Source organism: Paramisgurnus dabryanus, chromosome 10 (genome assembly GCF_030506205.2).
Source record: "Paramisgurnus dabryanus chromosome 10, PD_genome_1.1, whole genome shotgun sequence".
Lineage (NCBI taxonomy): Eukaryota > Metazoa > Chordata > Actinopteri > Cypriniformes > Cobitidae > Paramisgurnus > Paramisgurnus dabryanus.
The window spans coordinates 28,280,779-28,295,646 of record NC_133346.1 but is presented as its reverse complement, the minus strand read 5'-3'; the positions used below and the strand labels follow the sequence as shown (position 1 = coordinate 28,295,646).

The 14,868-nt window shown below is 36.4% G+C and overlaps 1 protein-coding gene across 5 annotated transcripts in view; it reads right to left on the bottom strand.

The window, feature by feature from the left end:
• The window catches only part of pam (peptidylglycine alpha-amidating monooxygenase), a 63,443-nt gene that overhangs the window by 13,747 nt on the left and 34,828 nt on the right, over positions 1-14,868 (bottom strand). For 3 of the 5 annotated variants that reach the window (XM_065240566.2, XM_065240565.1, XM_065240568.1), the window contains 3 exons: positions 12,599-12,795; positions 9,579-9,641; positions 586-888 (listed from right to left, as the gene is read on the bottom strand). In XM_065240566.2, coding sequence (XP_065096638.1) covers positions 586-888; positions 9,579-9,641; positions 12,599-12,795 — 563 coding nt within the window. The remainder of the gene's footprint in view (positions 1-585; positions 889-9,578; positions 9,642-12,598; positions 12,796-14,868) is intronic. The other 2 variants (XM_065240569.1, XM_073816084.1) reach the window with 2 other exon arrangements.

Sequence of the window (14,868 nt, the reverse complement as noted above, 5' to 3'; positions counted from 1 at the left end):
CACTATAAATTAAAACGTGACTTCAAACATTTCACATGCAGAAACACTGCTAAGTAATCTTACTGAAAACACAATTACTGTATCTTTGTTTATTTATTATAAATGTGACGTCTTCTATATATTACTTCACATATTCTGATTGATAGGATAACACATATCAACAAGCCGTTATACCAAAACAGAATTTAAAATATTTTTTCAGGGAAATAAATAGTTTTGGCTTCAGTGAGGTTAAAATACTTCGGGCTTTACATTTGTCAAGATATCAACAGGCAAATACCCCTACAATCGGTCGAAAAATAGAAAGTCCAAACAAACACTGTGCTCAAATTATATGTAATATTATTTTTTTATTAAATGCACACCTGACAAACCCATTCAAAGATTATTGACCCCAATAGGAAGAAGCAATCTATTCTCTTGCAATTCTCACGTTCCGGATAATAATATTCCAATAGTACCAATAGAGTTGACTCTCTTAAGTTGTATCTGATACTATTAACAATATGAGCTAATCAAAATCATCATATGTAATAAGCCTTTAAAAATGACTTGTTGGGGTAATAAATGGAGGCCCAAACCCACCTTGTTTCTCCCCCTGTGCTGCACCTGTAGCCGGCTGTCCGGCGAGGACAGAGCTGCTCTTCGAGGGTCTGACAGTGGACTCTAACTGGTGAAACTTGTGCACTCTGTCCCTCACCAGAACTGCATCCTCTCTCGCTTTGGAGCCTAACCATGGCCAGCCCATGTCTTTCTTTTGCATTAAGCTATCAATCTCTGCCAGCAGACGTGCCTGGGCTCGGGCAGCCTTCACAGGGTTATACTTATGCACCTGGAAAATGTCATCTCTGTCTCCCAGCAGTTTAGAGAGAAGCGAAAAGAAGTCACCTGGACAGGAAGAGAGAGAAGTGCAAAAGCGAGAGACAGGATAGGATGGGTGGTGTGAATGGAAAAAAGAGATTAAAGTCATTGAAGTAAAGGAAGAGAAGTTGTGCTGGTGGTATTTTATATATTGCATATAGAGATGGGACTTGAATAGTAAAAGTAGTATATTTTTTTAAAGGAATAGTTCTTAATGAACTAGTCCTTTAAAGGTGGGGAAACATTATTTAACTTCTTTAAATCCACAGTCAGCAGAATGCCAGTAGCAAAGCACCTTGCTCAAGCATTCTCACAAAGACAGCACAAAAAAGCCACTCAACCAGGACACGTTGTATTCAAAAACAACTACATGCAACAAAATAAACATAATTCTAAGGTAGTAAGTTTAACTACAAGTCTCAATTGTTTTTTACATTTTGTGATGTAAAGGAGTACCAGAACGCAAGGGTTAATATACTGATGAACAAAAGGAACAGGATGGCTTAAAAACGTGAAAACTCATTAGGGTAACAAGACACATATAAAGACAGTGAAGGGAAACAGACAACAGGAGCTGCAATACAAACTGCGGAAAATCATAAGGGATCTAAAGTTCGTGTTGGGACCACTGATCTATATAAACGATTGGATTGCACATAGAAAGCTAAACGTAACAGTGAGAGGTGAAGCCACCGGCAAAGTTTGAACGGCCATATTGGTATGCCACTTGCATTCAAAATCATGATCTATTTTCACTCGGGTTACAGCGTAGCAGTCGCCCAAGATTAGTTTAAGTATATGTTTTTGCAAATTATATAGTCATTTATATAGATCAGTGGGAGCAGTAGAGCCGGGCAACACACTGGAAGGGGGGGTTAGAGCAAGGCTGGAGACCATACGTCGACATGAAATCCAGGGTAATGTTTGATGTTTGACTGTCAACTAAGCTTCACAACAGAAATTGCAACATTGACTTAGTTATGCAGGTGCATCAGGTTCTACAACATCAGAAATCGAAATGAGTTTGATGCATAGCTTCTCATTCAAGCTCATTATCTCAAGACTGAACTATTATAACACGTTACTGGTTGGCCTGCCAGCCATTGTGACTATGCCTCTGCTAGAAAACTCTACAACAATCTCCTTAACCGTAAAACGAACAAGTCACTTGACAAAATATCTGGCAGGGATTTCATTGGCTGTGACAGGAGCCTTGAAGACAACATTTGTGAAGAAGAAACCCTGTGGCTGCATTTATGGGAACCCACCTCAGGGGGCTCCCTGGATGGTAGCACTTTATTTTACAGTACGTGTACTTACAGTGTACATATATGGTAAATAAGTTGTACTTACCGACAAATGTGTGGTACTTACTTTTAGGTATCTACATGGTAAGTAATTGGTATCATTACTGTACTTACCAGTAGTACATACTTGGTAGTTAAAATGTAACTCTAGATAAGTACTGGGTAATAACATATACATACGTATAGTGTAGGTATACTGTAACTAACTAGAAACACTACTGTACTTACAAATGAATGTACAATATAAGTATTTAGTATTTACATGCAAGTTAGGGTAAATGACAGGTATTTATAGTGTACATATATGATAACTAATATCAAACACTACTGTACTTACAAATTGTATATACATGATAAGTGTATGGTACCTGTAGGTCATAAATAAATGACCGGCACATATGGTGTATGTATACTGTAACTAACAAGAAACACTACTGTACTTACAAATAGTATATACATGATAAGTGTGTTGTACGTGTAGGCCAGTGTAAGTTAATGAAAGGCATATATGGTGTATGTATGTATACTGTAACTAACTAGAAACCTACTGTACAATGGTTGATGCTATATCTTAGGTGGTAGGTCCTATATAATAACTGTGTAAAAAGCAACACTTTATTTTACAGTCCTGTTTCCATGTAGTTACCATGGACGTACTAGTGAATGTACCCAGTAGTTAATGCGTAGTATAGTCAATGGTTGGGTTTGCCTCAAAGTGACATGTATGTGATGCTATATCTTAGGTGGTAGGTCATATATAATAACTGTGTAAAAAGCAACACTTTATTTTACAGTCCTGTTTCCATGTAGTTACCATGGATGTACTAGTGAATGTACCCAGTAGTTAATACGTATGATAGTCAATGGTTGGGTTAGCTTCACAGTGACATGTATATGATGCTATATCTTAGGTGGTAGGTCCTATATAATAACTGTGTAAAAAGCAACACTTTATTTTACAGTCCTGTTTCCATGTAGTTACCATGGATGTACTAGTGAATGTACCCAGTAGTTAATACGTATGATAGTCAATGGTTGGGTTTGCTTCACAGTGACATGTATATGATGCTATATCTTAGGTGGTAGGTCCTATATAATAACTGTGTAAAAAGCAACACTTTATTTTACAGTCCTGTTTCCATGTAGTTACCATGGATGTACTAGTGAATGTACCCAGTAGTTAATGCGTATTATAGTCAATGGTTGGATTTGCTTCACAGTGACATGTATATGATGCTATATCTTAGGTGGTAGGTCCTATATAATAACTGTGTAAAAAGCAACACTTTATTTTACAGTCCTGTTTCCATGTAGTTACCATGGACGTACTAGTGAATGTACCCAGTAGTTAATGCGTAGTATAGTCAATGGTTGGGTTTGCCTCAAAGTGACATGTATGTGATGCTATATCTTAGGTGGTAGGTCCTATATAATAACTGTGTAAAAAGCAACACTTTATTTTACAGTCCTGTTTCCATGTAGTTACCATGGATGTACTAGTGAATGTACCCAGTAGTTAATGCATACGGTTATTTAATGCTTGGTTTAAAGGACAAAGATACTGAGTACCAAAATGGCACATCAGTAATGTTTGTTCTTATCATATAGGTATCGTATAAGTATAACTTACATTTACCTGCAGGTACAACACACTTATCATGTATATACTATTTGTAAGTACAGTAGTGTTTCTTGTTAGTTACAGTATACATACACCATATGTGCCGGTCATTAATTTATGACCTACAGGTACCACACACTTATCATGTATATACAATTTGTAAGTACAGTAGTGTTTGATATTAGTTATCATATATGTACACTATAAATACCTGTCATTTACCCTAACTTGCATGTAAATACTAAATACTTATATTGTACATTCATTTGTAAGTAGAGTAGTGTTTCTAGTTAGTTACAGTATACCTACACTATACGTATGTATATGTTATTACCCAGTACTTATCTAGAGTTACATTTTAACTACCAAGTATGTACTACTGGTAAGTACAGTAATGATACCAATTAATTACCTTGTAGATACCTAAAAGTAAGTACCACACATTTGTCGGTAGGTACAACTTATTTACCATATATGTACACTGTAAGTACACGTACTGTAAAATAAAGTGCTACCCTCTGCATTGAAAAACGAATTAGCACAAAGTGATTCTGGCCGATCAGGCAAGTCTATACAGGCAACGTCTATGCAATTTCCGCATAGTTTCATTGACTTTAGCTCTGCATTGAACACTGTTATCCCCACTAAACTCATTTACTAAGCGTGACCTGGGTGTCTTGCCTTCCACTTGTAGCTGGATTCTAGACATTCTGTCTAACACACCTCAGTCTGTAGGGACAGGCAATCACATGTCCTCAAGCCTCATCCTGAACACTGGTGTCCCTCAGGGTTGTGTGCTGAGCCCGTTGCTTTATTCTCTGTTCACCCACAACTGTGCTCCTCTACATAACTTCAACATCTTCATTAAGTATGCACATGACATCACACTGATTGCTGGAAGCAATAGTCACTACCCTATCTCCATCAACGGGACTGTAGTAGAGCGCGTTTCCAACCCTAAGTCCCTGGGTGTCCACATCTCTGAGGATCTGTCCTGGCATCTGAACACTTCATTTCTGGTTAGGAAAACTCAACAATGCTTACACTTCCTTAGGAGACTTAAGAAAGCCCATCTGTCTCCTCATACACTAAAAAGTTTTTACTGCTGTGTCATTGAGAGCATCTAGACCAACTCCATAGCAGTATGGTATGGCAGCACCACAGTGCGTGAAAAAAGATCTGTATAGGGTGGTAAAAACTGCCCAGCACATAGTTGGCACCCTCCTATCTACTATGGAGCCTCTTTACCACAGTAGATGCCTGCGTAGAGCACAAGGACTTTTATCATCCCAGTCACAACCTGGTTCAATCTCCTTCCCTCAAAGAAAAGATACAGATCCTTTCGAACTAGAACCTTCAGGTTCAAGAACAGTTTTATTCCCTCATCCATCATAATTCTGAACACTACACTACACTGTAAGATTACTGTACATCCCCTACTTCTGCACTGTCCATATCACTATGCATATTTATTATCATGTTTTCTCTTTTTTCTGAAACTGCATATCTGTACTTCACTGTGTTTACTACCTTATTAATGCATAATGTTGCAAATACTTCCTTGTGCATACTAAGTATTTAATCCTCTCAAACAGTTTCTTATTTATATATACATGTATGTCTCTACATACTTGCATGCTATTTATTCTTTATTCAATTTTACATATTTACACTTTATTTTTTATATTTAATTGCACTTGTCAATTTGCACAGTCCTTTCTATTTGCACTTCTGGTAGATGCTAAATAATATTGTGTTCTTATTTAAGAAAATAAAATATATCTACGGTATCTTTCTTATCCATTCATCCATCCATCTAATTCAAAGCATAGACTTTAAAAAAAATGTTTAAGTCATAATATTTAGTTTTTTGGTGTACCATGTTATCATTCATCAGAAACTTGACATATCCATATATGTAACTCCACTACACTGATGGTAAATGACAAAGTTCCTTTGTCTCATGTACTGTACATAAAGAGACATTTGTATTGATGGGAAAACAAATGAAGGTAAATGTCCATGTTTAACAAACACGTTGAACAAATGTTTAATAAGTAAACAAACAAAACAACAGTTGCTAGGGTTTTCTGGATAGCTGTTATGCAAGTTAGTAGGCAGTTATTTTAAGCAGTAAAAAGGCCACCTATTCAATTGGTACTGCATGCTATTTGCCACCTAATCTGAAAATTTTATTTTATTGACCCACACAACATATTTCAGAAGATATTTCATACTGTTTGCAAAATTTCTATTGACATACTGGGAGGCAAAGACAGCTGGGAGCGAATATGAAATCAATGGCGCCAGCAGGAGTTTCATGGCAACAGAGTTCACTGGGCACTTTAAAGGCGCTCTAAGCGAATCTGTGTGATGCAGTGTTTGGAATAACGCCGTTTAAAAGAACGGCGTTACGTAACGACGTTCATTTTTCAGTAACGGGCTAATCTAATTAATTACTTTTCCCGCCGTTACAACGCCGTTAACGTTACCGGACGTTAAATGCGGTGCGTTACTATGCACTGACTTAACCTGTGTGATCCAAACGCAACCCTGGCTCACACAGCTAGTGAGGAGGTAGGTTAATAACGAGATAAGCGATTATGATTGGCTAAGGCAGAGTAATGTGTTTCATGGTAGCCAATCAGAGCCAGTGTTGTTATACACATGCCAGCGCACGCGCCTGCGGCAACACACACACACAGGGCGAATTCCAATCAAAGTTATGATCACTATGCCCTATTCCCTTCGAAGATCAAATCTCTTGATGTATAAACTCTAGATAAAGTTGCGCAATGTTGTCTGATAGTGTGGCTAATTAAAATACACTTGGTGATAAAATACAGCGTCTTTTTCTGTTTATTTGGATTTTACATCCCCTTCGCGAAGTGCCCTTCAAGGGCGCACAAACGGCATTTGAAATTTACCCACACACACCGAACAGCTAAACAGAGATTCGCGGCAGCAGAAGAGATGGCGAGTCAGGAGGAGCAATCCGATGAAAAGTTGGCATTTTCAAGGTGGAGATATAAGCACTACTTCAAATTCATTATGGTCAAAGCAAGAACATGCATGTAATGTGTACATTATGTCCGGGAGCGAAGACTTTGTCGACATCCGTTGTAAGCAACTCTAATTTAAAGAATCATATTGTTAAACTGTTTACTTTTTTAATGAAGAAAACGAAATACAGCAGCCTATGTCTTCCAGACTATTTATTTCAGGTTGTTAGTTTGATTTATTTAATTTGCTACAGTTATTGCAAACACACTTTACTGTATATTATTTAACTGTTTACTTTTGAAGAAAATACCTTAAGTACAGAATGTCTACCAGACCAGTTGTCTGACATTGGGAGTTTGATTTATTTAATTAAGAATACGACTACAGAGCAAACACACTTTTTGTTGTTTAAAAGTTAACTTTTTGTGAACAAAACACTTGGAAGTACAGGTACTTGACCAGTTGTCTCAGGTTGAGAGAGTTTTATTTAATTTAGTTTGCTGAAGTTAAATGCACTTTATATGGTGTAACTGTTTACTTTTCTTACAAAGATAATACTTGAAGTGTAGGATAAAACTCTTGCTGTCTGTTGACGTGCAATAAATATGGAAAGTTATGTATGAACACCTGTCTGTTCTACTCATTTCAACTGACATGTGAAAACTGCTAAAAAAATACAAATTCTTTGACATATAGCAACTTTTTTTTAACCGTAACGCAAATAGTTACTTTCCCTGGTAACGAGTTACTTTTATTATAGAGTAATTCAGTTACTAACTCAGTTACTTTTTGGAACAAGTAGTGAGTAACTATAACTAATTACTTTTTTTAAGTAACGTTCCCAACACTGGTGTGATGTCACTTCTTGTTGACGTTCGAAGTGTTTTAAAAAAAACAGAGTGTAGCTAACTTCTCCCCCTCCCTTCCATGCTTTCTGAACGAGTCATGAACGCGCCCAACCCACACTCCCAAATCCTTCTTGTCATTTATTGGCTGGAAAACTTTTTTATGTTTCGTGGTGGTAGGTTTGACCACTTTGATTTTGATGTAGTTTGCGAAGCCTGGGCTGTCTACAGAGACCGCGTTTTTGTACAGTGTGTTCAGAGGACAGGCAGCTAGCAGATAGTGAGAAGTTTACTGTATAAAACAAAAAATATTTTATGGCCTAAAACGCGTGAATTCGCTTAGAGCACCTTTAATTCAAAATATATAGGTATGCACATCCAAAACGTAATAGATGAAACATAAAAGATGCCTTTTTAACGTGTATCAGCCCAGTTATTTTCCACATTTTTAAATCTTTCTTGTCATTTCAGGGTTACTATTAAACATAAAATCCTTATACAACATGTTAAAATAGTAAAGTTTAAAGGGGTGTATCGATAAATCGTGTGATTTGCTTGCTTTGCTTCTTAATGAATTATGGCTGCGTCCGAAAGCTAAGACTTGTTGCCTCGCTGCCTCATGAGGCAATGACTTCGGAGGCATGAAGGCAGCTGAGAGAAACTCTTTCGGACAAACTTTATAGGCAGCGTGTTTGAAATAAAAACAGAGAGTGCCTTTGATATAACTAATTATATATCTGAAAACTACAATACTTTGTCGGTAGAAATGCAATTAAAAGGTGTTAATTTGTGCTTCCTTGGCTGCCATTTTATTTTTTCGAACTTGACCAGGCTCGACCAATCACATTCCCCGTGCACGCAAATGAACAGAATTGTGGGACAGGACATGAAGGTATCACAAGAGACAGGAAGTTAACCTAACACTGGATTCGGACATGACTTGATGCTTCCCTGCTTTACGGTATTTTCATGATAATAAAGAATATGTATAATGATTATGTTTTTCAAGTGCTGCATTTTAAATGCATGTTATAAACCACTTAAACTCATGAGGAGGTTCCCTGGACAGGTCTTATCCTAGTCCCAGACTAAAATGCATGTTTGAGCTGCCTTATTGTTAAAACACCTTATACTGACATATTATATCAACTTATATCGCTGCCATTGTTTTGTCTCAAGATGCACACCATTATTGTTTTTCGTAAGGATTGGTGTAAGAACTGTCAAACGCACAAACTACAATACAACAAGTATTGTCATTTTAGTTAGCAACTCCCCATCATTGCTGCAGTACATTTGGCATTTTAAAGTCAGATAATCTGTAGAGTTATAGTTGGTACTAGACATCAAGGCCAGTTTTACTAAACAAGGCAAATAAGCATGAGAGCGCAATTACAAAAAAATGCTTATACTGTAGGAGTAGAAATTCCTGCTGGTGATTTACTGAAAAAGTTGCATGAAAAAGAATTAGGTGCAAAACTCTTTCATCCATAATGACCAACACAATGAATAAAGAGCAGTGCAAACAAGCGTAAGGTTAAAGATATGCTTATTTTAGGCATTAAATAATGACACAAATACCAGTAAATTGGCAAGCGCAAACCTTACTGATTCATTTACATAATCTCCTCTATAAATTTTGCATCTCAAGGGAAACTTCTACAAATTGATATGCAATAAGGTCATTTCAGTGCAATTTCTTTACTGTGCGTCTTTAGTAAATCCTGACAGTAGTTTTTTTATAGCAAAAAAAAGATGTTTGTGCTGACACAAGATGTCGGTAAATCACCAAATACAAATTTGTTTTTCTACAGAAACAGATGTTGATCCAGATAGTTTCTATTCAATAAGGGATTCAATTACATTTCGACAGTGATGATGCATCTCTCTTTCACTCTCGATTATGTCTGTGATTTAAAATAATTTTAAAACTCATCATACCCTGATCCAAAACCTTATCTTCTTCTCTCTTGGGCTGCTGCAGTTCCAAATCTTTCACAGCATCTGTGACAATAAAACGTTATGAGATACGAACGGTAAGAGAGTAGCAGATGTATCACTGAGATGAGTTGATCACGGTTGCCACACTAATATATAATTAATTTGATGTGCTGTCAAATGTGCATCAGCTATTTTTTTGTGACTTCAATGCAGAGGTGGAAAACGTAATAAAATGTTGTACTCAAGTAAAAGTAAAGTTACTTTAAAAATATTTTACTTAAAGGGCGATTTGCAGGTAAAATTTTTCAACAAATTTGTGCAATTTGCTTGTTGATAATAAACATTTAAACTGTTATCCATTGTATTTTATGTTGTTGGGTATCACAAAACCCGAAAAAGTATGAAAAAGTGCAGCGGTTTGCAATGATTCTCCTTTCCCCCACAACGCACTGTATGACGTCACGCTGGGGAGAGAATTTACCAAAGCCGCATTGAGAGCATTGAGAATGACTATAGAAAGACGAGTAAAGTACAGTTCTGATAGCGCAGATTATAGATAGATAGATAGATAGATAGATAGATAGATAGATAGATAGATAGATAGATAGATAGATAGATAGATAGATAGATAGACAGACAGACAGACAGACAGACAGACAAGAGAGATAGGCAGACAGACAGCCAGATAGCATAACGTTAGCATATCTTCGTGTAGAAAGTAAACAAACAATTAACATACTCGTGCATGCTGGCTTGAGGGGGTCCATGATCCTGCCTGAAATGGGTGTAACTTTATGCGATCTTCAGCACAAACGGTTTTGGCAGCATGTCTCTAATCCAGGAAGGTGAGTGAGGCACGTCACATCTGTTTGCGGGGACCAGCGACCCAAACGCACTCACTTTCTTACAGCCAGTAGCGGAATGGCAATCGAGAGAGTCGGGACTTTCCCGGTGGGTCGATCTGATAATAGTTATACATTTCGAGTTAACACCGTCTGGCGGCGGCGTGATGTGCGCCGGTTCCCGCAGCCCGCTGGTCAAACTGTGCAGCCTCTCTGCTCAACAAAGTATATGAAAGTGCTCAACCTGTTCGGCAGGTCCAAACATGTACAGGATTTATAAAAATACGGTGATCAATGAGCGGTTCCTCCTCAAATGGCATAGTCTGGCGTGATGTAAAAAGCCGCCGAACGCCTGTTTATTACAGTATGTATGCGGTCGGATCCGAGTGTGCTGCAGCTGCTGACTGCTGCGTATAAAATGATCGTGTGATTCGTTATAATCGCATAAACAATATAACAAAGCATCCTTTTATTTCTCAAAACAATATATTTGAGATATTATTTGATAGACTAGTAAGTGTGGATTAAGGATGTTTAAAAATCTCTAGCCTGGTGGTCAGGACATGAATGGATCAAATCAGCAGATTTGTGAAGTTTTATTTATCTCCACATATATCATAAATAATAATTAGCATGGTAACTTTGCAGTATAACACATTATATATTTCCTACGATGTATATATGATTTCCAAATTATATACGTAAGTATTAAACAGCAATAAATGTCTCATCTATCTCTATAGCTCTGGCTGAGGTTTTCTCCACTTCTACCCAACGTGACGTCATCGCAGAATTGCGTAAAAAAACCGTTAATACCAAAAACGTAAAAAAAAGTGTTCTTTAAGAACATTTTTGAGACATTTTAAAAATTATACACATATCTTGAGTGATTTATGTACCCATTAATCGACAGTGGTGGTTAACCTGCAACACGCCCTTTAAGTAAAAGTAAAGTTACTGGTCTAAAAATCTACTCAAGTAAAAGTAAAAAGTAAGTCATTCTAAATTTACTCAGAGTAAAAGTTACTTTTTTTTACAGTGGGGAGAGGTGGAGGATTCTAGTATAATTCAAAAACGACAAGGGAATATAAATCTCAAACTAGTTTTTAATTGTAGGAACATCTTTACAATTAAAGTGCAATAACAAAAAGTTAATAAAATAAAAAGCTTTTTTAAACTAAGAAACATTTATGGAATTATTTAATGATTTTACATGTGAGTTATGCACTTTTGAAGGTGGTCAGCAGCTAGTAAATACAATCACTATAGTAAGGTTGTAAGTTGATGTATTACTGGTACCATACATTATTTTATTAAACTATATATCTAGTTTAAATGAGCATATGATGAGATGAGTGCCGTGGCTATATACTTTTGACACGTTTATTGTTTTCTAGCTTCCCTGACCTGGGTACCTGATGTCAGACCTTTTATCTTCTTTCACTTTCACTCTCTCTCTCTCTCTGCAATGTCTAATGAGGACGTTCTTAAGTTGTGTTTGACTTGACGCGAAGCTGCTAGACCTCGGAAGATAATGCGCATGTATTAAAAACGCGTCGTGCAAATGAGCGGTAAAAACACGCTCGGCAATTCCGTACTCAAGGGCATGAATCCTACCTTTCATAGGAATGAAACACTTGCTTCGCGTCAGTGGAAAGTGGTCCCTTAAATATGACCATGGGTTTCTTTCATAAGATTAGAACTGAGGTGGGTCTGCATTAGCGCGCGCCTGTCTCGTCCGTCTCCATGGTTCTTTTTGCACGTCCCCGCCCATCAATCATCAGTTGCACGTCTTTTCACCTTGCTTTTTTTAAAATATATTTTTACTCAGTAACGGATATGATTTAAAATGTAGCGAAGTACAATACTTTAAACAAAACATACTTAAGTAAAAGTAAAAGTACAGATTTTAAAAACTACTCAAAAAAGTAAAAGTTCACAAAAAAACTACTCAATTACAGTAACGTGAGTAAATGTAATTCGTTACTTTCCACCTCTGCTTCAATGTGTCTCATCCAATCAAACCATCTGTTCAATTGTTTTACTGTTTGGTTTAACATTTAATTGAACTTTAAACAAAAATAACACACACATATTTCAAATGATATACAGTACTTCTTACATGGTCAAGTACAGAATTTGGTCATATCAGACAATGTGTGTGTTTTTGGATGGTACCTTCATGAATATCTGGATGGTGCATCATGGACATCATTAGGTCTGGACTGACTGGAATGGGAACGTTGGCTTCAGGGGGAATGTTCTGGAACAACTCACTTTCACCGTGCTCCATGCAGTCCATGTAAGGCTTGGCATGCTTGTTGTCCATGTAGTACATGATGTAAAAGTTACACATCTCATCACTAGATGTGCCGCTATAAGAGAATAAACACAGAAGGTGTGAACAAACAACCTACACACAATTACACTGGAAAAACAACAAATTATCAGACAACAAACAGACTACCAGCTTTAGGTGGTACATAGACATACAAACTCTAACTCTAAGGTGATGTGTACCTTCTCTTCTGTGACGTGACCTCTTTAGTTTTCTCATTAAACCCATTTGGTTCACCTGTGCATCTATCTAGCTCCATTTACATGTCTGTGTCCTGCTTGCTAACACTTTAATCTATTTGTCTGGCTCCATTAGTTGGGTTTTGTTTTGCTTTTCTGTTCTTGATTCCCCACCACACCAGTCTTCCCTCAGCTCAAAAGGCTTTAGGAGACGTGATGGGACTACAGGCTTCGTTTAAATTAAATCCTGGCTCTTCCTTGCTTTATAATGGCAATGAACGAGGATAAAAATTTTGGGGTATCAATATTTTAAATTTAATCATGGCATAATAACGTGAAATTGTATTGGATGTTGCATGTCTCACAACTATGTGTTTTGATATGACGAATATGACAACTAGTCATGAAACATATGTGAACCAATAAGCTGATTTACATAAGATTGCATTACATTATCACTAACTATTAAAACTATCGATAAAAAGCTATAAAAATGAATGATTCTTTTATCTCACAATCCTATAATTTTGATTTTGAAGACATTTATTAACCCACTGGATTACTTTTATGATGGATAGATTAGAGCTTTGAAACATTGAACCCCAGTCAATTGGGTGATTCTCGTGAAATTAGACTTGCGAGGTGTCACAAAACATTTTGATAATAAAAGTAAATGCTATCAAAATAATAAGCATACAGTTATAAACATTTCATCATGTACTATTTTGAACTTGATTTCAAATGACATAAAAAACTATTTTGTTTACCGCAACGTGTCCAGGATTTGGGTTCTCTGACATGGAAATTCTTATAATTAAAAAAGCTTCAGTGCATGTTATACTATAAACATGTACAGTAAAGAAACATGTGGTATTTGGTGATCATTGGTAAATGTAGAGAACATAATAAGGAATATAAATGTGTCCAAGACCAATTTTTTTCATCCTCCGCAACAATTTTCAATCATTGTTTAAGCCCTCAAGGAACTAACATTTCAAAAAATTTGTTAGAAAGGACATAACTGACTGTGAAACTCAAGATGGCTACCAGGTAAACAGTTCTTATTTTTTCCTCTCCAGATAAAAGTTCAAATTTAGTTTGTCATAGTACTTTGACAACATGAGAAAACATGAAACATGAGTTTGTAAATGCATATATTTAATGTAATTTCATATTGCGGTAATGATAATTTTTGATAATGATTTAGAATTAAATAATTCTATAGGAAATATTTTCTAAATCATCTAAAAATAATGTCAGCTCATAAGAAGAAATCTTATATGTGCAAAAATTGGCTTCAAGGGCTTTTTAAAAATTCTGATGATGGACACCTTCTAAACCTGGATTTCGTGAGAATCACCCAATTGCATTATAAAGGATATTATTAAACCCATTTGTGACTGATGCTGCACGCCGAAACATTACATCTACCGCCAGTTACTTTTATTTCATGTTTCTAAGTGCTACAGAGGCTTAGATATTAAGTTTTTGGTAGATGTTGACAATTCTTAGTATTTTTTCTGAAAACCCATAGGAGTTAAGGGTATTTATCCTAGAATAACATAGGTTTTAGGATTAAATAGGTTAATATATCTCTGACTGTGTTCGACTGAAAAAAAGACATGAGATCTTTGATGAAATGGAGGTGAATAAATAATCGGTAGTCATATTGGGGCGGAGTTATATCTGTTCAATAAACTGTGTGATCAGGAATAGTCGTGCACACAAAAACAAACACACAAACATTAAACACACTCACACATTTAAAAATTAAATCACACATTTTGCATATACCTTAACTTATTATCAAAAACTGTCTCAAGATACCCCATGTACTCTCTCCACAATTTGTAAGGTTAAAGTCTTTTCCCTAAAATCACCTACCACCTCTGAGACATTACATTTCAGCTTCACACCAGGTGACAAACTTA